The sequence below is a fragment of the Urocampus carinirostris genome, chromosome 1 (genome assembly GCF_059441175.1).
Source record: "Urocampus carinirostris isolate Australia breed hairy pipefish chromosome 1, RoL_Ucar_1.0, whole genome shotgun sequence".
NCBI lineage: Eukaryota > Metazoa > Chordata > Actinopteri > Syngnathiformes > Syngnathidae > Urocampus > Urocampus carinirostris.
Window position 1 is genome coordinate 70453950 of NC_142349.1, and position 23365 is coordinate 70477314.

Here is a 23365-nt window from a genome sequence, read left to right on the forward strand (position 1 = left end):
TTTGGTCCCATAACAATTCAGTTTTGTGACAATTTCTGAGTTATTGAGGCTGTCTGTGTACATGTTGAAATCCAAAAGAGATGACTATGTAAAATACAGAATATTTACATTGGAAAAGTCAGCCCACATAGCCAGAAGAGGAGCCGTCTTTAGGGGCGGTCGCATCTGCAAGTCTTCTTGTGAAAGAGCGTAGTCCCACAGAACCACACCCCCCACTTGTCCTCGAAAGCCTCGCCCTGGCTCCGATCGGATACTGCCCAGGATTAAGGTTCTGCAGGTCTTCATGAAGGGGCTGTAGAGATGTCCATGTTGCAGGCTGCTTTCCCCCACCTGAGAAGAGTCATATTGCCAAAAAGACATCCATGAGAGAATTTTCAAGTCCTCCTATAACGTAATTATCGAATTTGAGAAAAAAATATTTTTACTGACGTTCTCCCACTTGAAAAGATTAGAGAGGGCTGGAATTGTCAACATGGATAAACCTTGACAAAGAAAACCAAAATGTGGGAAAACAAGCAGAAAGTCACATTGTTTGATTTCTAAATAATGTGTTACCAAACCAGAGTGGAAAATCATTTTTTGTAACGAGGATTAAGGAGCCTCCATTCTTTACCTGATTGGCTCCCTGTCACTATTTGAACTCAGCCCTGTCAGTCTTCTGTTGTCAGTCCGTCTGTGAACCTCTGTGTATAATAGGCAAGCCTTTTTCGACCCTGACTCCCACCTGTCCCGTTTTTGCTCATGTCTGTCTCTGGCTACGACCTGTTTTGATCCTGACCACGTCTGCTCTCCCATCCCGGCTCACGACCTCTTTTTGTCCCCGACTATGTCTACCCTCCCGTTCTGGCTTACGACTCGTTTCCGACCCCGACCACGTCTTTCTCTCTCAGTCCCAGCTATCGACCAGTTTTCCATCCCTGACACCGCCATCGCTCGCTACGGAAGATCCACTTTGTGTTCGGATCACAATCGACTTGCTTCCCGCGCCCAGCGAACACCGGATCGTGGGCGCAGCCCTTCCTCTCTCCTTCAATAAAACTTGTAAACTAGTAAACGTCACGCAATTGGGTCTTGTTTCCGTTCTGGTCCTGACAATTATAGATATAAAAGACACCTGTCCACTACCTCAGTCGACTACACTCTAAATTCCACTATGGCTAAGAACGTCAAAGGACACCAGAGACAAAGTTGAGGACCTGCACTAGGCTGAGAAGACTGAATCTGAATCCATTAGAAAATGGAAGACATACAAGACCCCTGATAATATCTCTCGATCTAGGGCCCCATGCAAGATCTCACCCAGTTGCGTCAAAATTATAACGAGAACGGTGAGCAAAACTCCCAGAACCACGCAAACAGATCTAGTGAATGACCTACAGAGATCTGGGACTAAAGTAACAAAGGCTAGTATCAGTAACACAATGGGCTGTCAGGGACTCAAATCCTGCACTGCCAGACATGTCCCCTTGCTGAAGTCAGTATACATCCAGGCCTGTCTGTAGACCCCTAGAGTGCATTTGGGTGAAGAGGACTGGAAGAATGTTTGACAGTCAGCTGAAACTAAAATATAACTTTTTGGTAGAAACACAGGTTCTCATGTTTGGAGGAGAAAGAATATAGAATTGCATCCGAAGAACACCAGACTCACTGTGAAGCATCGGGGCAGCAACATCATGCTTCCTGGGTTTTTTTCTGCAAAGGGACCAGGTTGATGGATCTGTGTAAAGGAAGGAATGAATGGAGCCATGTATTGAGAGATTCTGAGGGCGAATTTCCTTCCATCAGCAAAGGCATTGAAGATGAGACATGGTTGGGTCTTTCAGCATGACAATGATCCCAAACATACAGACAAGGAAACAAAGAAGTGGCTTTGCATGACGCATTTCAAGGTCCTGGAGTGGTCTAGCCAGTCTCCAGATCTCAACCCCAAAGAAAATCTCTGGGGGGAGTTGAAAGTCTGTGTTCCCCAACAACAACTCCTCTGGTCTACAGGAGATCTGCATGCAGGAATGAGCCAAAATACCAGCAACAAGAGTTACATAAAACGCTGTGCCTCTGCTTTTGCCACCACAGGGTACATCACAATGTATTAACCAAACACTTATTTTCCACTTAAATGCAAAATATGCAAAATAAATACTTTAAAAATCAAACATCGTGATTTTCTTGGGTTTGAGAGTCGGGGGAGTTTCCACATTCCGTCTTTCATGGTTGAAGTTTTTGGAAAGGACGTCGTTGGGCTTTGCCCCAAAATATACGCAGAGAGGAGATATGGCAAAGAGGGAACGCTCTTTATTCAGTAATCTTCAAGCAATGTTCAAGCAAGGTTCGAGCAATGTTCAAAGTTTGTTCAAGAAACGTTGGGCTTTATACCGTGCTCAAAACATCTCGTGATGTTTGCTCGCCCCAGCTCGCTCAGTCAAACGCTTGTGACTTCCTGAAACAACATTATCCCATGACCTCCACCAGATGTTTTCACACAATAGGCTACTGTCAGCTCGAAGGCCACTCACCCACAGTTTATCCACAACAAGATTTACCCAAGTTGACAATTACAGGCCTCTCTAATATATTCAAGTGGGAGGACTTGCACAACTATTTCCCCCAATGCACATACAAAAATTATATGCCTTTCATTACAATGCTAATAACACACCTTGGCACCATCAACATAGAGGGTCATGTTGTGGCTATTATAAGTCACAATCAGGTGAGTCCAGGTATTGGGTTTGTATCGCTGATTATTTACAACAGTTGTAGCTTTCACAGCTCGGTCTGTGCGAAGCGTAAAGTAAAATCGGGCATCTTTGGTCCCTGCAGAGTCCATCGTACGAATGCCTACTGACCAGCCCTTCTCATTCAGCGAACGGGAACAATTGTCATAAACACCTGAAACACAGAAACACAAATAGATTACCGTAAATTCCGGACTATAGAGCGCACCTGATTATAAGCCGCAGCCACCACATTTTAAGAGGAAAAACGATTTTGTACTTACACGAGCGGCACCTGTATATAAGCCGCATGCGCCCACATTAAAATAATGAACACAACCACAAAATTAACCCAGACCCGAATTAAAGTCCCGCGATTGTAACTAAATATCCTTCATTAAAGTACACAGTCCAAAAATCACAGCCGGCAAAATGAACAGAAAATGATACCGGTACTTAGGGTTTGATACAGACCTGCAGAGTCCAGGTCCCGTTGAAAGTTATCCAAGAAAAAAAGTGTATATTTCCAAAGGTAAGGGTGGGAAAAATATATATCCACTATTGTCCGCTGTGTCCACAAACACTCACCTTTACCGGTCCCCACTTCCTGTCAGCCCGCGTTTGTTACGCCCCTTCTTTTTAATTCGCCCGTCCAAAACATATCAGAATAAGTGTACAAAATAAATCCATTACAAAAATATACAGTTGCAAATACATATTGTACATGGTTACACATATTTACAAAGAAAGACGGTACACCTAGAGAGTTTTCAAAGCTTTAATAATAATAATATATCTTTCATCCGGGCAGTTAATGGTAGCAACACGCTAGCAACACCCGCTCGCAACACAGTAAACGGGACTGTTAAAAAAACATACCGTACTTGTAAAAATCACGGTAAACCGTCCTCATCTTCCTCCTTAGAACTGAAGCCATCAAAATCGTCTTCCTCAGTGTCGGAAAGAAACAGTGTCATATAGATGTTGTCCCACGCTCCCGTAGCCTCACTCGCAGCAGACCGGCTTTTCGGAACCCGTTGGTGATGGTGGATTTTTTGATGCTGCCCCAAGCTGTCAGGATCCACTGCCAGACTTGCGAAAAAGTTTCCTTTCGCAAGCAGCCAGTTTTAGTGAAAGATTTCTTGCCGCTAGTCAAGCCGAGAAGTTGCAGTCTTCCTCGGCGCATATATTCCACCGGTCTAAATCTTACCTTTTCTACTTGAGCGCCGCTGGCGGGCGTTAGAAAAATGACATAAATTGGCCGCATCACTGAATAAGCCGCAGGGTTGAAAGCTTGGGGGAAAAGTAGCGGCTTGTAGTCCGGAATTTACGGTATTATGTGTAAATGTCACGCAATTGGGTCCTGTTTCTGTTCTGGTCGTGACAATTATAGATATAAAAGACAAATATTTTTTGTTAAAAATAGAAACTGATAAAACACATGCATGATCTATGAGGGATTGAGGGCACGTGACTTAAACACTCACACTGCTACAGATTAGTGTTGTAGTGTGTGAATGAAACGGCTCTATGAGCCGACTCTTGGAAGTGAACGACGGGACGAATCAAGAGCCTGTTCCCTTCGAGTCTTTCTTGTGTTTAGTCGGTATACATTTTCCCCATGGATTCTGTGAATTTGACTTTAAATTTTTTGAGTTTATAAAAGCTGTGTTTTTTCGGGATAATGTCTTTCGCGATTAGCTTGTTTTGCATGAAAAAATGGAACATTTCTTCTTGTGTTCCATTGTTTATTTGTTGTTGTTGTCATGGTTGCCATGGCGCCCAATTGGCCCTGCCTGTGTGGCGCCAGCTGCGGCTCGTTGACAGATTGACTTTCCGTCTATTTTAGCTCAGTGCTCTCACTCTTCCTTGGTCAGTCCGTCAACGAACCTCTGCACCGCAAGACGTGGGTTTGGACTCGGTCTTGTTTCCTGTTGGTATTTCCTGTCCGGTATTGTTCCCGTTTATTTTGTCCTGTTTAATATCGGTTTCCAGTTTCTTTCCCGTCTAAATGAATTAAAAGGTCGCCGTAAGCTGAAAAACAAATGCGATTACAATTTCAAAGAATAAAATGTTTATTTTAATCATTAAATCATTTTGTTCAAGATTTTGCCATAGGGGTCGGGAACCTATGATTTTGCATAACCATAACCCCAACCCTAACCTTTTATATACCTTTCTTGATTAATTATTCCTAGCATTGTCCTTCCTTTTTTCATGTTTTTTTCCACTTTCATCTTTTTTTTGTTCTTTTGTTTATTTTTTCCTAATTTTTAACTTCTTTTTTTTGCTCTTTTGCCTCTCTTCTTATCTTTTTTCCTTTTGGTATTTTTTTTTTCTTCAGTTTTTTCTTTTTTTTTTTACTATATTTTTCGTTTTTCCTGTTATTCTTTTTTATTGGGGTTTTTCTTCATTTTCTTAGTTTTTATTTTCCTGTTTCCGACTTCACTTACTTTGTCTTTTTGAGCATCACATTTACATAATAATCGGTAATTATTCAATTGAAGCAACAAAAGACACCTGAAGTGTAGTTTGGGAGCTGAAAAAAATGGCTCTTCTCTTTTCAGTGAGCCAAGCCTAAAAAGCCAGTTCTCTAAAAAGAACCTGAAGTCCCATCACTACTACTACAGCAGGGGTCTCCAACGTAGTGCTCGTGGGCTCCAGGGTGCTCCCTAAGGACAGCTGAGGTGCCCGCGGACCTGTTCTGAAAATAGCTTGGGTCATTGTGATTTTCTAGTAAATGTTGTTTATTAGTGGTTGAATGAGTCTTTTTAAACCTAATTCCAACAATTAACCTCGTTATAAAATATAGTAATTACATGGTAAGTCGTTATTTTGGAAATGCATATCCACTGACTGCCCTTTGTGCTAATTAGTAGCAAAATGTAGCTCTCAGCAATGTTCCCTGTAATTTTCCTTACGGGTCTGAGCGTTCACACAAAGTCGGTGAGCAACGCTTGAAACACTTGTTAGCAACCATAATCCCAAGTGTGGCAGGATAATTAACTATCAAAAATGTCCAAAACTTGACATCCAGTTACATTTTGCTGAGTTTCCGGCAATGCAAAATTATTTTTCTCTTTTGAATGAAATGACTCATGTACTATTGCAAAGGTTGTACGGCCTACAAACGTCGTTTGTTCTTACAATTCTTTCACAAGATATCCATTTATTTTTATTTCCTGATATATTTTGTCGCATCATATTAACATTTTTGGGGGCTTATTTAGATACAGAACTGTACTTAATCACATTTTTTAGTGGAAGTACAATGTTGGCAACAAGATTCACTTGATATAGTTTGAAATTATTTGAATGCAGCACAAAATTTTCTTCTTTTTTCCATGTTTTTTTTCTACTTTTTTTTTAAATTCCTTTAAAAAAAATCTCATTGTGTTTATTTTTTCCGAGCTGTTCCTTTTTTCTTTTTGTTCTCTATTTACTTTTTTCCTACATTTCTTTATTTTCTTTTTTTCTGGCTTTTTTCTAAATTTTTCCTTCTTTTTTTCCTTCCTTTTGTTTCATTTTTTCTCAGCCTTTCACTACTTTTTTATTTTGGTATCTTTTTCTTTTTTGTTCTATTCCCCCCTTCCTTCAAGTCATTTTGTACATAATCTTACATAATATTTGGTCGTGTAGGGATTAAAGAAGCAAAAACAACCCGAAGAGCCATTTAAGACCCGAAAGAGCCGGTTCCTTTTGGTGAGCCGAGCCGAAGAAGCCGGTTCCCCCACAAACTCTACTAACTTTACTCAACTTCGTTCTACTTCGACTCGACTTCAAAATACCGCATTTAGGACACAACGTCAGGGGAACCCGTGTATTTTAACCTTCATGCACTGTAACTTTGACTTAAGTCGCTTCTTAATGAGTAATTTTGAGCCCTCATTTTTGTGCGCTGGCTAGATTTTCTTGTGCGCACGCGCGCAGTTTAGAGGGAACACTGGCTCTCAGCCTGAAAACAGTTGAGCACCCCTGTGCTATAGAATCACTGCGACCTCTAGTGTTGTTATAGGGTAATAACTATAAACATACAGTAATGCAATTTCAATTTCAAACGGGAAAAAATAACTTGAGTGACAGTCTGCTGTTTTGCTCAGTGGGCGGTAGACCCTCAAGAAATGTAATTGATTACATCCAAGGTATTTCCAGTCATTCCTGCTCATAGATGACTGTGACAGAAAGGACACTGAGAATAGACAGAGACACGGGAATAAAACCAATAAGTTATAAGAACAGAGACGTTACAGACTGCCAAAATAAGGTCTGAATCTTTCCATCTGCTCTTGCGAGAGGCAGACACGCGACTACATCTGCTGCACAGATGTCCAACTGGGGGACAACAAAAGGTCAGGAAAGCCCTTTTTTCACCATGTCTGTGGTTTGGAGGCTGTTTATTAATTGCAACAAAAGACAATAATAGAAATGCAAGCTGAAGATACGCTTATTAAATGTTTGATATCCTAGATCAGGGGTCGGGAACCTATGGTCTGCGACTAAATATCATGATTACCGATGTGAATAACCTATGCCGGCTCGTTTGGCGCCAACCGGGTTCTGATTGGCCCCCTGTCTCTATTTGAACCCAGTCCTGTCAGTCCCCTGTTGTCAGTCCGTCTGCGAACCTGTTTTTACAAGGCAAGCCTTTTCGGGGCGGCAGTAGCTCAGGAGGTAGAGCGCTCGTCTTGGGATCAAGGGATCGCAGTTCGAATCCCGGCTCGCCCGTGTTACATGTTGAAGTGTCCTTGGGTAAGACACTGAGCCCCTAATACCCCCAATAAGCAGGTTGGCGCCTTACCATGCAAGGCCACTATTGGGAAATGTGAAGCACACTCTAAAGCGCTTTGGGAAGTCATTGACTTGAAAAGCGCTATATATATGCAGATCATTTCATATCATTTCATTTTCCGGCCCTGACTCCCGTCTGTCACGTTTTTGCTCCCGTTTGTCTCCAGCAAACGACCAGTTTTCATCCCAACCACGTCCGCTCTCCTGTCCCGACTTACGACCCGTTTCTGACCCCGATCACGTTTTTTCTCTCCTGTCAAGGCTATTTTTCCGTTTCTGACACCGCCATCGCCCACGACGGAAGATCCACTTCCGTATTCGGATCACAATGCGATTGCGAGAGCGACTTGCTTCCCGCGTCCAGCGAGCATCGGATCACGGGCACTGCCCTTCCTCTTTCTTTCAATAAAATTGTGAGAAAACGTTATGCGATTGGGTCTACCCTGTGTGCTGACCGTGACAAAAAATGGAACACTGTTAAATACAAGGTGAATGTAGCATGTGCTAAACCGGGGCAGCATTGAATTAATCGCAAATTCGGTCCAGTATATTTAGGACAAAATTTCCACTCCAGTCAAGGTGTCGCACCAACAGATTTTGGTTGTGTGTCGCTAAAGAATCCTTTATAAGGAAGATCATTGAACAATGTATGTTCACTGTTGAAACACTTTATGACAAAAACCCCTAGAACTAACTGTAAATTCCCCAAAACTCTAGCAAAGCACCCAGAGCTATTTGATAAGGTGAGCGGTAGGAATAGGCGGAGCACACAGCGTGCGCAATGCTTCTTCCTCTTGCTGTCTGCACCGAATGACTGATTAGTATCACCTGTGCCCGCTTGTTTGGCGCCAGCCGCTGCGGGCTACCTGATTGGTTCCCCGTCCTTTTTAAGCCCAGTCCTTTAACTCTCGTTGTCAGTCCGTCAGCGAACCTGTTTCTACAAGGCAAGCACTTTGACTCTGACTCCCGTCAGTCCCGCTTTTTGCACCCGTTGTTCCCCCCGTCCGTTCCTGATTTCCCCGTTTGTCTCCGGCTCCGACCTGTTTTTTGACCCCGACCACGTTTGCTCTCCCGTCCCGGCTTATGACCCGTTTCTGATCCCGACCACGTTTGCTCTCCCGTCCCGGCTATCGACCTGTTTTTTTCGTCTTCGGCACCACCATCTCCCGCTAAGGAAGATCCAATTCCGCATTCAGAACACGATCCGATTCTGTGAGCGGCTTGCTTCCCGCGTCCAGTGAGCACCAAATAACAGGCAATGCTTTTCCTCTCTCTCTCAATAAATTTGTGGTTAACGTTACGCATCTGGGTCCTGATTCCAATCTGGTCGTGACACCGAAGGTAAATGAGTTCTTCCTCCAAACAGGCTTAGTGGAATTATGAACAAAAAGTTCTGTTTTGGTCTCATCTGACCACAAAACATTCTCCTATGACTCCTAGGTATCATCCAAATGGTCATATGCAAACTTGACATGTGCAGGGGAACTTTTTGTGCCATGCATGATTTCAAACCAAGAAGTCTTAGTGTTTTACCTACAGTAACCTTGGAAACGGTGGTCCTCGCTCTTTTCAAGTTATTGACCAAATCCTGTCGAGTAGTTCCTGGCTGATTTTCTCACCTTTCTTAGAATCATTGAGACCCCACGAGAGGATATCTTGCATGGGGCTCCACTCCGATTGAGTTTGACCGTCATGCTTAGCTTCTTCCATTTTCTAATGATTGCTCCAACAGTGGACCTTTTTTCACCAAGCTGCTTGGCATTTTGCTCCGTAGCCCTTTCCAGCCTTGTGGAGGTGTACAATTTTGTCTCTGGTGTCTTTGGACAACTCTTTGGTCTTTGCCATGTGACAAGTTAAAGTCTTACTGATTGTATGGGGTGGACAGGTGTCTTTATGTGCCTAACCACCTCAGACAGGTATCCGATTCAGGGTCGTACATGGAGTGCAAGTGGACTTCTAATGGCCGGACTAACAGGTCTTTCAGGGTCAGAATTCTGGATGACACAGGTGTTCAAATACCTTTTTGCAGCTGTATCGCACAAATAAACTGTTAAAAAATCATGCATTGTGATTTCCGGATTTTTCTTTTTAGTTTATCTCTTTCACAGTGGACATGCACCTACGATGAAGATTCCAGACCTCTCCATGATTTCTAAGTGGGACAAATATCAAAATAGCAGGGTGTTCTAAGACTTATTTCTTCACTGTTTGGACAAGTGTTATATAAAGTATATTTATTTTTGTCAGATTAATTTGGGATATTAATCTTGGGCTGATATGAGAGTCAAGGAAGATGCAGATTTGATATCTCCAGGAGGCCTCCAGTTACCGCGGGGAGAAAAACGGACCCACTCCTCTGAATGACTCCTCTTTCTCACCGTGGCCCGTTGACGCGATTCTTTTTATTAGAAGAAGTCAAGCAGTTGTAAAAACATACCGTGATGAGTTTCCTGTACCCTTCAAAATAAAGACTAAAAGTATGCGTGTTTTCAAACAGAATCATATAAAAGAGAAGAAAAATAGAGAACAGAGAATAAAAAACAGTATATTCCATCAGAGCCATTTGTAACGTGAGTAACTGAGAATATTACAAATAACTAAATGTAATATACCTTACAATTTTTATTATTGTTTTCAAGTTATTTTTTTAAATGATCCCTAACTGGAAATGTGTTGCACTGCTTTGGAGTATTTGACCACAAAAATATTTCACAATTAGAAAGGGTAAAAATGCATTATGTTCCATATTACAAACACGATCATAGATGTAAAGGCATTTAATAAACTTCATTTTTCAGATTTCTTGAGGTCACAAATCGAAGCAATGAAGGAGAAAAAGTCGAGTAACGTTGTGGGATCTTTGATCAGAGTAAATGTGAGCAGACGTAACAGTTTGAGGTCTCCCCCCGCTATCATGACTGCCAAAACCAGTGCCGCAATTTTATTACACTTCGTTTGAGTGACGTACAGCTGACAGTGACATTTATAACAAAAAACATTTTGTTTTCATCAATCAAGATTCAAGCTGCTCCAGAAATATGTTTATCCAATGTTACCTTTACAATATGAGTGGTATGAAAAACCCTACAGAGAGCCATCAACACAGCCATGAATATCATTGGCTGCTCTCTGCCCAAGAATATTATAAACGACTCCAGACACCTGTCATGATTTGTCCCATTCTTTCTCCAAGAGACTGCACCATGACACCATTTTCAGTCCCCCTCACTATTCCAGGTGCTCCTCAGGTGCTTCCAATCGGACAATTAGCCACCTCTACCATAAATACTCCAGGCTCCCACTTCACGTTGCTGGTGCTTTTTGATCCTGCTTGAGACTCTCTCGACAACAAGCTTCTCTATCAAAGACTTTCTTCTTCAGTTTCCTCCTCATCCCAAGACCAGCCATCTTCTCAAAAGTATTCACCTCTACCATAAATACTCCAGGCTCCCACTTCACGTTGCTAGTTCTTTTTGATCCTGCTCAAGACGCTCTCTCGACAACAAGCTTCTCTATCAAGGACTTTCTTCTTCAGTTTCCTCCTCATCCCAAGACCAGCCATCTTCTCAAAAGTATTCACCTCTACCATAAATACTCCGGGCTCCCACTTCACGTTGCTGGTGCTTTTTGATCCTGCTCGAGACTCTCTCTCGACAACAAGCTTCTCTATCAAAGACTTTCTTCTTTAGTTTCCTCCTCATCTCAAAACCAACCATCTTCTCAAAAGTATTCACCTCTACCATAAATACTCCGGGCTCCCACTTCACGTTGCTAGTTCTTTTTGATCCTGCTCGAGACTCTCGACAACAAGCTTCTCTATCAAAGACTTTCTTCTTCAGTTTCCTCCTCATCTCAAGAACAGCCATCTTCTCAAAAGTATTCACATCTACCATAAATACTCCGGGCTCCCACTTCACGTTGCTAGTTCTTTTTGATCCTGCTCGAGACTCTTTCTCGACAACAAGCTTCTTTATCAAAGACTTTCTTCTTCAGTTTCCTCCTCATCCCAAGACCAGCCATCTTCTCAAAAGTATTCACCTCTACCATAAATACTCCAGGCTCTCACTTCACGTTGCTAGTTCTTTTTGATCTTGCTCGAGACTCTCTCGACAACAAGCTTCTCTATCAAAGACTTTCTTGTTCAGTTTCCTCCTTTTCCCAAGACCAGCCATCTTCTCAAAACTATTCCCAAATCTTCTTTTCAAGACCTTTGCCACCCCAGATCACCTTCCAAAGTCTCCCCTTCTACAGGTTTCCCTCCTCATCCCAAGACCTTCCTCTACAGCCATCTTCTTAAAGGTACTCCCCCATTCTTCTTTTCAAGACTTTCGCCACTTCAAGATTCCCTCTCAAGTTTACTCTCCTCGGCAGTCCCGGTTCCACTCTCGATAATCTATAGTGAATATCGTTTTGTTTATTAAATAAAGACCCCCTATTGGGGTTTAATCGCATCCCTGTTGTACGGCTCATTGTCTTCTGCATTTGGGTCTGTCCGACTTCCCACGATACCACCACCTCTTTGACCTGCTGCTCTCTGGCAACTGCTAAAGGTCCCTTAAAATAAAGACTCAAACTAGCCAACATACACTTTCTTACCCAGAGCCATATATATATATATACACATGTAGCTATCAATAGAAAAATATTCATATTTTACATCTCGACTCTTACTATGGAAATATGTTGTTGCTAAAGTTATCAGACTATTTTACATTGCACTATTGTTCTATACTTGTAAATATTTGCATATTTGTCCTAACAAATGTGAATTTCCCTTCGGGGATGAATAAAGTATCTATCTATCTATCTATCTATATATCTATCTATCTATCTAGCTAGCTAGCTAGCTAGCTAGCTAGCTAGCTATCTATCTAACATTCTCTTTTAAGTCTTTTGTAACTTGTTTATCCTGGAGTGCCATATCTATTCCCGTTGTAAATTATGTTTAATATTCTATCCAATGTAGGGATTTTTCTAGCTTTAATTTTGAAAATCGTTGGGATTGAAACGAATTATTCTTTACTGCAATCAGTAAAAAATTTGCCTCTAGGTGTTACTGGTGCTCCACCATAAATCTTATTTTACTCTGCAGGATGCTAGAATTGCCGACAATGATGAAAAAAAAAGTGCGTTATTGCTTTGAGTTCTTTGAGTTCTGATATGAATTACTAATCCCATGAAAATGGATTCAATGAACCAGGTAGATTGAAACAAAACACACAATTTTTTAACACGGGGAATTAATGATAAGAAAAAAAGGAAGGGGAAGGGGCCGGTGATTATGGGAGTTTTTGACCGCTGAAAGTCTTGTGGTTAATACCACAAAAAGAAAGTTTCCTGCTATAATGCTATTCAATTTGGGGAGATTCTCTTGGACAGAAAAGAAATGCTCATTCCCAAGAACCAGCAAACATGGTGTTAAATCTAAAACCATCCTCTTACTTGTTGTTACGGAGCGATCCGATCTCGTGCTCCAGATGGTTCCACGTGCTGAACTCAAGGCCCCAGTGCAAGCCAGCACGTGCAAGACCAACCAACCAACCCAACGACTAACCAACCAACAAACCAGCCAGTCAGGCAGAAGAAAAATGATTGGCCAGATCATGCCTATATAGGCGTGCTCTTAGATATCTGATACACTCAGTATCGGGTGACAGTGTTTTAAATTGCTAAACTTGTTAGAAAGCCAAAGAAGTGAGAAACTTACGTAATGTTTTGTACTTGAGAATGTCCACCATAACGCTGTTTTAAATAATACAGTTAAGTTACAGCATTATTTTTTTCAGTAACATGGTTATGTAATCGTCAGCGTTAACGACGGTCAAAGGCGGTGCGTAACGTACGTTTTTAAGCGTGTTTACGTACATTTTCATGTGCATTTAAAAAATTGTTTCTGACAATCCATCTCTTCCACAGGAACTGTCATTTTTGCATTGTGTAGAGTTACACTCTTTGTTTTTTTTCTTCACTCTGACAATCATGTTTGGTATGTTCAGGGTTAGGTAGGGTTACTTTAACTGGATTACTTTCATTTACTTTTGGATGACTCCAATACCAAATATGCTAATAAAAGACAAAATAAACTAAATATGAATAAAATGACTAAATTTTGTGCAGGCTTGGGGAGTAACGGAATACATGGAAAGGCAAAAATGATGTTGGCACGCTGTTTGGATTTATTTTCATTTTGTTTCTGTCGTGTTTTATAGTCGTTTTGCCGGAGATCAAAGAGATCAAAGCCAGGAGAGAAAGCTTACCACGTGTTGTGAGTCATCATTTGATTCATATTTAGTTTCTTTTGTCTTTTATTAGCATATTTGGTATTGGAGTAATCCAAAAGTCATTGAAAGTAATCAAGTTAAAGTAAACCTACCCTACCCAACCCTGGTTGCATTTTATGTGAGTTTTGCCGGAGATCAAAGAGACCAAAGCCAGGAGAGAAAGCTTACCACGTGTTGTGAGTCATCATTTGATTCATATTTAGTTTATTTTGTCTTTTATTAGCATATTTGGTATTGGAGTCATCCAAAAGTCATTGAAAGTAATCCAGTTAAAGTAACCCTACCCAACCCTGGTCGCATTTTATGTTCGTTTTGCTGGAGATCAAAGAGATCAAAGCCAGGAGAGAAAGCTAACCACGTGTTGTGAGTCATACTTTTATTCATATTTAGATTTTTTTGTCTTTTATTAGCATATTTGGTATTGGAGTCATCCAAAAGTCATTGAAAGTAATCAAGTTAAAGTAACCCTACCCAACCCTGCTAATAACATATCGAACAGGAATATTCAAAAGCAATTCACTACTGTGAATGTCAACTGGGTTTAGTCGGTCAGTCGAAAGTGGAAAGGACTAGAACTTTAAAAACACAAATATTTATACCAAGATGAACACACACTCCTGAAGCCACCTGCTGTGACCGCAGCAGGTTGTTGCTCCTCCAAAATCGTTTTTTTTTCCTTTAATGTACGCCCGGAATATCATCAAATCGCATCGTGCGCCATGTTTTCCTCGCATATTTTCATTGGAAGTCTGTGGTGGATGCGTCATTGGTTACCACTGGAACGTTATTTTTGGTGTGAGCTCAAAATATGGTGGTAAACATCTAGCAAACATCATTTTTGGCCAATGACGGCCATGGAGGTCTCTTGCAGTGTTCCCTGCAATTGCGCACTGCTCGCACATTCTCAGCGCACAAGAAAATCTAGCCAGCGCACAAAAATCAGGGCTCAAAATTGCTAATTAAGAAGCAAATTAAGTCAAAGTTAGAGTGCATGAAGGTAAAAATACACGGGTTCCCCTGACTTTGTGTCCTAAATGCGGTATTTTGAAGTCGAGTCGAAGTAGAACGAAGTTGAGTAAAGTTAGTAGAGTTTGTGGAGAACCGGCTTCTTCGGCTCGGCTCACTAAAAGGAACCGGCTCTTTCGGGTCCTACACGGCTCTGTGGGTTGTTTTTGCTTCTTTAATCCCAACATGACCAAATATTATGTAAATTGATGCGCAAAATGACTTAAAGGAAGGGGGGAATAGAAAAAAAAAAAGAAAAAAATACCAAAATGAAAAAGTAGTGAAAAGCTGAGAAAAAAAAAACAAAAGGAAGAGAAAAAAAGAAGAAAAAAATTAGAAAAAAAAGCCAGAAAAAAAGAAAAGAAACAAATGTAGGAAAAAAAGTATATTGAGAACAAAAAGAAAAAAGTAACAGCTCGGAAAAAATAAACACAATGAGATTTTTTTAAAGAATTTAAAAAAAAAGTAGAAGAAAAAATATGGAAAAAAGAAGAAAAAGTTTGTGTTGCATTCAAATAATTTCCAATGATATCAAATGAATCTTGTTGCCAACATTGCACTTCCACTCAAAAATGTGATTAAATACAGTTGTGTATCGTGCAACCGACTAAATAAGCCCCCAAAAATGTTAATATTATGCGACAAAAGATACCAGGAAAAAAAAGAAATGGATATCTTGTGAAAGAATTGTAAGAAGAAACCTTTGCAATAGTACTTGAGTCAATTCATTCAAAAGTGAAAAAAAAAATTGCATTGCCGGAAACTCAGCAAAATATAACTTGATGTCAAGTTTTGGACATGTTTGATAATAATAATAATAATAATAATAATAATAGTTGCCACACTTGGGATTGCAGTTGCTCACTGTTGTTTCAAGCGTTGCTCACCGACTTTGTGTGAACACCCGTGGAAAATTAGAGGGAACATTGGTCTCTTGTAGAGGAGCACGTGACGCAAATTTGATGGCAGACTTTCTAAAGGAGTACAAAATATTAAAATTTGTACACTGCAGTTTGTGTAATGTATTGTGTTGTGATTTAGACATTGTGTTCGGAGGGACACCGGGTTTAGCAGTCAATCTTGATTAAATGCAACACACATACAGGAGTTGTCGGAGTGCTACACAACATTCTACAAACAACACTCATTATAAACATGGTTGGGTAGGGTTACTTTAACTGGATTACTTTCAATTACCGTAAATTCTGGACTATAAGCCGCTACTTTTTTCCCAAACTTTCAACCCTGCGGCTTATTCAGTGATGCGGCCAATTTGTGTCATTTTTCTAACGGCCGCCAGCGGCGCTCGAGTTCAAGGCACATGACGCAGCTTACAAGCTAAACGCAATCGAGCAGTCCGATAACGAAGGAAACAGAGCTACTGCACGCAAACTTTAGCTTGCAGGTGTGGTGCTAAATAAGGGAGCGTGGGACGAGGTCTCTTTCCCATACTAAAGGAGGACAACTTTGATGACGTCAGTTAGAGGGAGGAAGATGAAAACGGTTTACCGTGGTTTCTAAATGTACGGTATGTTTTTTTAACAGATTCGTTATCTGTATTGCGAGCGTGTTGTTAGTAGCGTTTTGCTACTCTTCACAGGCACGGTTTGGGATGAAAGTTATATTATTATTAAAGCTTTGAAAACTCTCTCGGTGTACCGTCTTTCTTTGTAAATATGTGTAACCATGTACAATATGTATTTGCAACTGTATATTTTTGTAATGTGATTATTTGTATTTATTTCAGACACTTATTCTGATATGTTTTGCACGGGCGAATTAAAAAGAAGGGGCGTAACAAACGCGGGCTGACGGGAAGTGGGGACCGGTAAAGGTGAGTATTTGTGGACACGGCAGACAATAGTGGATACATATTTTCCCAACCCTTACCTTTGGAAATATACACTTTTTTCCTTGGATTACTTTTAACGGGACCCGGACCCTGCAGGTCTGCTCAAATCTTAACTACCGGTATCATTTTCCGTTCACTTTGCCAAGCCGTGGATTTTGAACTGTGTACTTTATGTTCAGTTAAAATCGCAGGATTCAAAGTAGGGTTCGGGTTAATTTTGTGATTGTGTGACATGTTTTAATGTGGGCGCATGCGGCTTATATACAGGTGCGGCTTTTGTAAGTACAAAAGCAGTTACCCTCTTAAAATGTGGTGGGTGCGGCTTATAATCAGGTGCGCTCTATAGTCCGGAATTTACGGTACTTTTGGATGACTCCAATACCAAATATGCTAATAAAAGACAAAATAAACTAAATATGAATAAAATGATGACTCACAAAACGTCGTAAGCTTTCTCTCCTGGCTTTGATCTCTTAGATCTCCGGCACAACGAACATAAAATGTGACAGAAACAAAATGAAAATAAATCCAAACAGCTTGCCGACATCATTTTTGCCGTTCCATGTATTCCGTTACTCCTCAAGCCTGCACAAAATTTAGTAATTTTATTCATATTTAGTTTCTTTTGTCTTTTATTAGCATATTTGGTCTTGGAGTAATCCAAAAGTAATTGAAAGTAATCAAGTTAAAGTAACCCTACCCAACCCTGATTATAAAAGCTTTAGAAGCCCAGACAATCACAAAGCCAGTACCGATCTTAACTGGACTCTCGGATGTCTCATGCAGTTCAGTGTCATGATTACTGATTCGGGGCACCTGCAGCTGCCCCGTTGGCGCCAACAGCCACGGGACCTGATTGGCTGTCGGACTCTTTTTAAACTCCCGTCTTCCGAAAGGAACCCGTCAGACCGTCTGCGAACCTATGCTCTCTGCTAGGCAAGCTTTTGTACTCCGACATTATGTTGTTTTCCTGCTACCTGTTGCTGACCTTTTTCTGGACCCGTTTCTGCATTTGCTTCTCCGACCCGGCCATTGACCTGTTTTGACCTGTTTCCTGCCTGATACCTGTTGCTGACCACTTTTCTGGACCCGTTTCTGTTTTGCTCCCCAGTCCTGGCCATCGACCTGTTTTCTCGCTGTCAACGACTACCCTCGACTGACACGGAAGTGCCACTTCCGCGTTCCTGCCATCTGCTACCCGTGACCGTCGATCATCGGATCATGGATGCAAGCGCTGCTCTCTCTCTTAATAAAAACTGAGTAAAACGAACGCTATTGGGTCCTGTATCCGTTTGTGGCTTGTGACAGTTCAGTGTTGTACAGTCAGCAAAAGGAATCGACCGATATGTTTTTTTAGGGCTGATACTGATTATTAGTATTAAGAGGAAGCCGATAATCAATTTTTGGAACGATATCTATTTTCTGTAAAAGCTTAAAAATTGGCAGACAACATTTTCAAAGAGAAACAAAGAATATTTGTTTTACTTTTAAAAACTTGTAATAGCTGCTATGGTAACAGCTAATCGCTCAGCCTGTCATGGTTGCCATGGCGCACAATTGGCCGCGCCCGTGTGTGTCACGGTTGCCGTGGTGTCCAATTGGCCCCGCCCGTGTGTGTCACGGTTTCCATGGTGCCCAATTGGCCCCGCCCAAGTGTGCCAGCTTCGGCTCGTTGAGAGATTGACTTTCTGTTTATATAAAGCTCAGCGCTCTCTTGCTTCAGGCTGAGCCCGTCAGACGAACTTATGCCCCACAAGATGTGGTTTCTGACTTGGTCCTGTTTTCCTGTGATATCTCCAGTCTGGTATTGTTCCCGTTTATTGTTGTCCTGTTTAATTTCGGGTTCCGGTTTATTTTCCGTCTGTTTTTGTCCTGTTCATTGTGTTTTCTCCAGTTTTCGTTCCTGTCTAGTTTCTCCTTTTAATTTTGGATATCCTGATCCGTTATCTATCCTGTCTGTCACTTCCTGTCCGGTATCGATCCCATCCGTCCGATATCAACTCGGGCAATTTGAATCGGTCTCGTCGGTCTCTGGCTTCCGGTCTTTCCACGCCAGACCGGCTACCTAATGTGCATGCCTCCCCAATTCCCGTAAATTAAAGGCTTGTGTGGGAACATCACGCGATTGGGTCCTGATCCTGTTCTGGTCCTGACACAGCCTTCAACTTTAGCGTACGTTTTGAGCTCTCTGCCAATCACAAACACACACACTTGATTAATCAACTAATGTTATGATAAGAGCTAATGTTATGAACGTGCCTCCCTTAAACAAATGAACTCCCACTTTTACATTAGCTTGCTAAAACCATCAGTAATTCGTTTTTTTTGTGGCTGAAGTGTACGTCAAATTAGAACCCTTGGTTTCACTATCACCTTCTGCCATGAGGCAGGGGAATTGCTTGCCTCACTCTGCATCTGCAGATACTCAGCACAGTTGAGCATTGCATTCTAATTGCGTGATTGATATTGATGATACAATGTGAAAACTTGATTTAAAAAAAAGATAATTCATAAATTATGAAGTTAAGTGAGAATTAACTTTAACACTGAATAACTGAACCATTTAATATTTTTAATTTAATATTTTCATTTTTTGAAGCACCATCATACTGGTTATTTTCCCTTAGTGCAAGGGTCTGCAACCAGCGGCTCTGGTGCAGTATGCCTCCCTATGGCGCTCCCTAATGGCTCCCTTACTCTTTTTCAAAAATGTTTGATAATGGAAAATGACACGGTTTATAAAGGAGGACAAACATGACACAAACATTCTTAAAGCCATACTGTGTAATATTTAACCACTAGATGACACGGTATTGTCTAATGCAAATTAAAACGAGTGCCACAGAGCACAGCATAGCAGAAAGTTTCCAGACAAACATGGCTGCGACCTTAGGTAGGGATTCCATTATTATTCCAATATTCTGAATTTCTCAACCTATGTTTTTTTTTGTTTATATAAATTAAATTTGGCATGATTGCCCTGCGATTGGCTGGCAACCAGTTGAGGGTATCCCCTGCCCACTGCCCGATGATTGCTGGGATGGGCTCCAGCACCCCTGCGACCCTACTGAGGATAAGCGGTGCAGCTAATGAGATGAGATGAGACATTGGTATGATAGTTCAGGGCAGCACAGCAGCGCAGTGGTTAGCCCTTGTGCGGCACAGTTCTGAGGTCATGAGATCGAATCTCCTGTGCGGAGTTTGCATGTTCTCCCCGTGCTTGTGTAGGTTTCCTCCCACATTCCAAAAACATGCATGTTAGTTGGCCGGGTCCAAATTGTCCCTAGGTGTGAATGAATGAGTGAATTGTCTGTCCCTGTGTCCCCTGCCCACTGCCTGAAGATAGCTGGGATGGGCTCCAGCACCCCAGCGACCCTACTGAGGATAAGCGGTGCAGATAATGGATGAATGGATGGATGGATGATAATTCAGGAATTTTTGACTCAGATTTGATTCAGATCATTGTTTTTTTCTTTACGAATGTGTTTTTCTGTACCACTGAGTGGCACACGATATTACACACTGTCCCTTTAACAGTTGTCCAATGCATTTAGATATTTACAGTTGCCTTCCTGGTATGGCTTATATCATTTTTTTGTGGCTCAATACATATGGCAGTGTCTGAAATAACGTCTGCCCGGACGCCCGGGGCCTGCATCTTTTACGTCGGGCTTACAACTTATAAAATGTCTCCCGGGTGGCCGATAACTTTTTCAAGGAAAAAAAAAAAGTATGTTTTCTTTTTTTATTCCAATTTCAAAATCTTTGTTCGTTTTGGAAATTTAGGAATTTTGGTTCGTTTGAAAACCTCGGAATTTCGGTTTGTTTGGCATTTTGCATACTCGGCAGCCAATCGGAAGCCTGCACCGAATAACTTCGTGCTTCCGGACTTTCCCGAGCGTGACAAGGTCGTGCATTAGCATATCATTTTTCTAAGTAGACGCACAGAGAACACAAAACAATCTTGGTCAGGATCAAATCTTGTTTTGATCCTGACCACGTCTGCTCTCCCATTACGGCTTACGACCCATTTTTGATCCCCGACTACGTCCACTCTCCCGTTCTTGCTTACGACTCGCTTACGACTCGTTTCCGACCCCGACCACGCTTTGCTCTCCCAGTCGCGGCTACCGACCAGTTTTTCTGTCCCTGACACCGCCATTGCTCGCTACGGAAGTTCCACTTCCGTGTTCGGATCACAGTCCGAATCCGAGAACAGCACAGAAAAATGGAGAAGTGGTTAGGAATCAAGCCAAAACCCCAGCCCCAGAAGAAATATTCAAAAGAAGCTAACAAAATTGATGACGCTCCAAAACGTAAACGTACATTAAAAGCATCGTGGAAAGAGGGGTTCACGTGGCTTATAGCAGACGAGGCAACGCAAACATTGCATGAATGAAGATGAGGAAACACAGGTACATATTGATGGCAGATGGAAAACAGCCATGTCACATACATGCAATGAATGTTATAAGTAGATTTATAATAAACTTAATTTTAAACTGTTGTTCTGTTATATATTCTGATTATCAATCCTTAATACTTTGCAACGATGGGTTTTTGCGATTAGTCGTCTTATTGGTGGCAGTAGCTCAGGAGGTAGAGCGCTCGTCTTGGGATCAAGGGATCCCAGTTCGAATCCCGCCTCGTCCGTGTTACATGTCGAAGTGTCCTTGGGTAAGACACTGAACCCCTAATACCCCCAATAAGCAGGTTAGCGCCTTACATGGCTGCAAGGCCGCTATTGGGAAATGTGAAGCACACTGTAAAGCGCTTTGGGAAGTCATTGACTTGAAAAGCGCTATAGAAATGCAGATCATTTCAATTCATTTACTAGAAAATCACAATGACCCAAGCTATTTTCAGAACAGGTCCGCGGGAACCTCAGCTGTCCTTAGGGAGCATTCTGGAGACCCCTGATGTAGTAGTAGTGATGGGAATTCTGGTTCTTTCACATTTATTTATATAGCCCTTAGTCACAAAAATGTCTCAAAAATGTCTCAAAGGACTGCACAGGATTATAATTACCTGATCTTAAACCAACATGAGTTTATATGCTTTGGTTTTTGGGTCCGACATGGCTCTTTTAACATTTTGGGTTGCCATCCCCTGCCTTAGTGCCATTGGACCTGTTCTTATTATGGAAAGACTCAAGCCTTTTTCTTTCAATATTACAAAAGGATTATTTGGACCCACCTGCGATGACTGCAGGGTTGCTCTGGCCACCTTCCGGATTCAGCCACAGCTCCAAACTGAATTTGTCCCTCGGCAGCTCCACCCCAGAGGATGGCTTCAGTCTTAGCTGCTCCTGACGCCCGTTAAAGTACAAAGTCGTCATCCAAGAGGGGGGTACTTTTGGGACGGGTTCCCCCCACGGAGTGGCGCTGCGTGTGGATGGGAAGACATCTCCTGGGACATGGTTTTTTGGATTACTCCCGTCATCTTGTTGAAGTTTCTGTACAATTGGCGGCGTCCTTGAAGAGGAACTGGAATTGCCATCGGGGTGGACGCTGCGCTCGAACCTTGATCCACGCGGGAATTTACTTTTCCCGTGGTCAGGTTCCTGCGTGTCATTTTCGTTGCCGTGAGAAAATCCAGGTAGAACGTCCAGAGTTTGCTCCTTTGCCACTTTTGAGACACCCTTAGTGTCCGTCTCCCTCCCGGTTTCAGACCTGCAACCTCCTTGGCAATCAACAGGAGTGTGGAGCTCCGTCCCGTGCGTCCACAGACTGGCCCTTGAAAGGCGGTGTTTATCCGGGGAGCGGGACCGATGGGAGGATCCCCGGGGGCGCGGGACAGCGCACGGGTCGCCGGTCAGGCGTGAAAACTCATTGTCCGCCCGCCGTGCCAAAGCGCGCTTGTATGGGACCGCCGGGTTGGAGTTGAGGGGCCACGTGTTTATAGTCAAAACGAGGACGACGGAGAGGACGGTAACTGGTGACATCATTTTGGAACCTCCGACCAAATTACGTGTCGTAGAAATAAAGAACAAATCTCCTCAAATGAAAACTTCTGTGGACTTCAGGTCAAAATGACCAACCACTGTGTTGTTAAAACCCCAGAAATGCTTTATTAATGTTAAATTTAACTTTGAATGTTATGACCTTTCTTACATAGTAAAAAAAACGATTTCTTTATATTCAAATATCCATGTAATCAGTATAGAAAGTTAAAAAAATGGTCTTTAAACGATAACAACAAGGATAAAAGTAAAGCGGAACTGTCCCTTATGGGGGAAAGTCATACAAGTCTATGTTATGCTCTAATTTTCTGTAAAATAGTTGAACAAATATAAGTTAATTTTATCACGTGCACAAATAGACACCGTCTTCTATTTTTCTATTCATGGTTAAAATAATTTTCAGGCGAATTCCTTCCTTAATTCTGGGTATCAGAATACATCACCTATTAAAAGAGTTCAACAAACTACTACTTATTGAATGTGTGTTTTTCTCCCTCAATTTGGGATGGTTTACCTGACCATTGTGATGCAGTATGTCCGAATTCCAAAATGTAGCTGCAAAATTGAATAATAATCATAAAACCCTATTCCAAGGTGTCAAACGGCGGTCAATGTTCGGAGGCAATTAGGATTAGTCCGGTAAAGCCTCATCCTGTTCCATGTTTCTTCTCGCCTTAGAATTGATGGACGTCTGTAAGCACTTCACAGGGAGCTGCTCCCCTCCTCAGTTCATGCAGATCTGTCTGTCTGACTCCCTTCTCCC

General features: G+C 41.9%; 1 protein-coding gene across 1 annotated transcript in view; it reads right to left on the minus strand.

The window, feature by feature from the left end:
• pappa2 (pappalysin 2) overlaps positions 1 to 22706 on the minus strand; it is a 129285-nt gene extending 106579 nt beyond the window's left edge. Inside the window, exons 1-3 of the mRNA XM_088320360.1 lie at positions 21837 to 22706; positions 2657 to 2889; positions 109 to 330 (exon numbers count right to left, since the gene is read on the minus strand). Of these exons, the coding sequence (XP_088176486.1) occupies positions 109 to 330; positions 2657 to 2889; positions 21837 to 22587 (1206 nt within the window). The 5' untranslated portion in view covers positions 22588 to 22706. The remainder of the gene's footprint in view (positions 1 to 108; positions 331 to 2656; positions 2890 to 21836) is intronic.
• Positions 22707 to 23365: the final 659 nt, after the last annotated feature.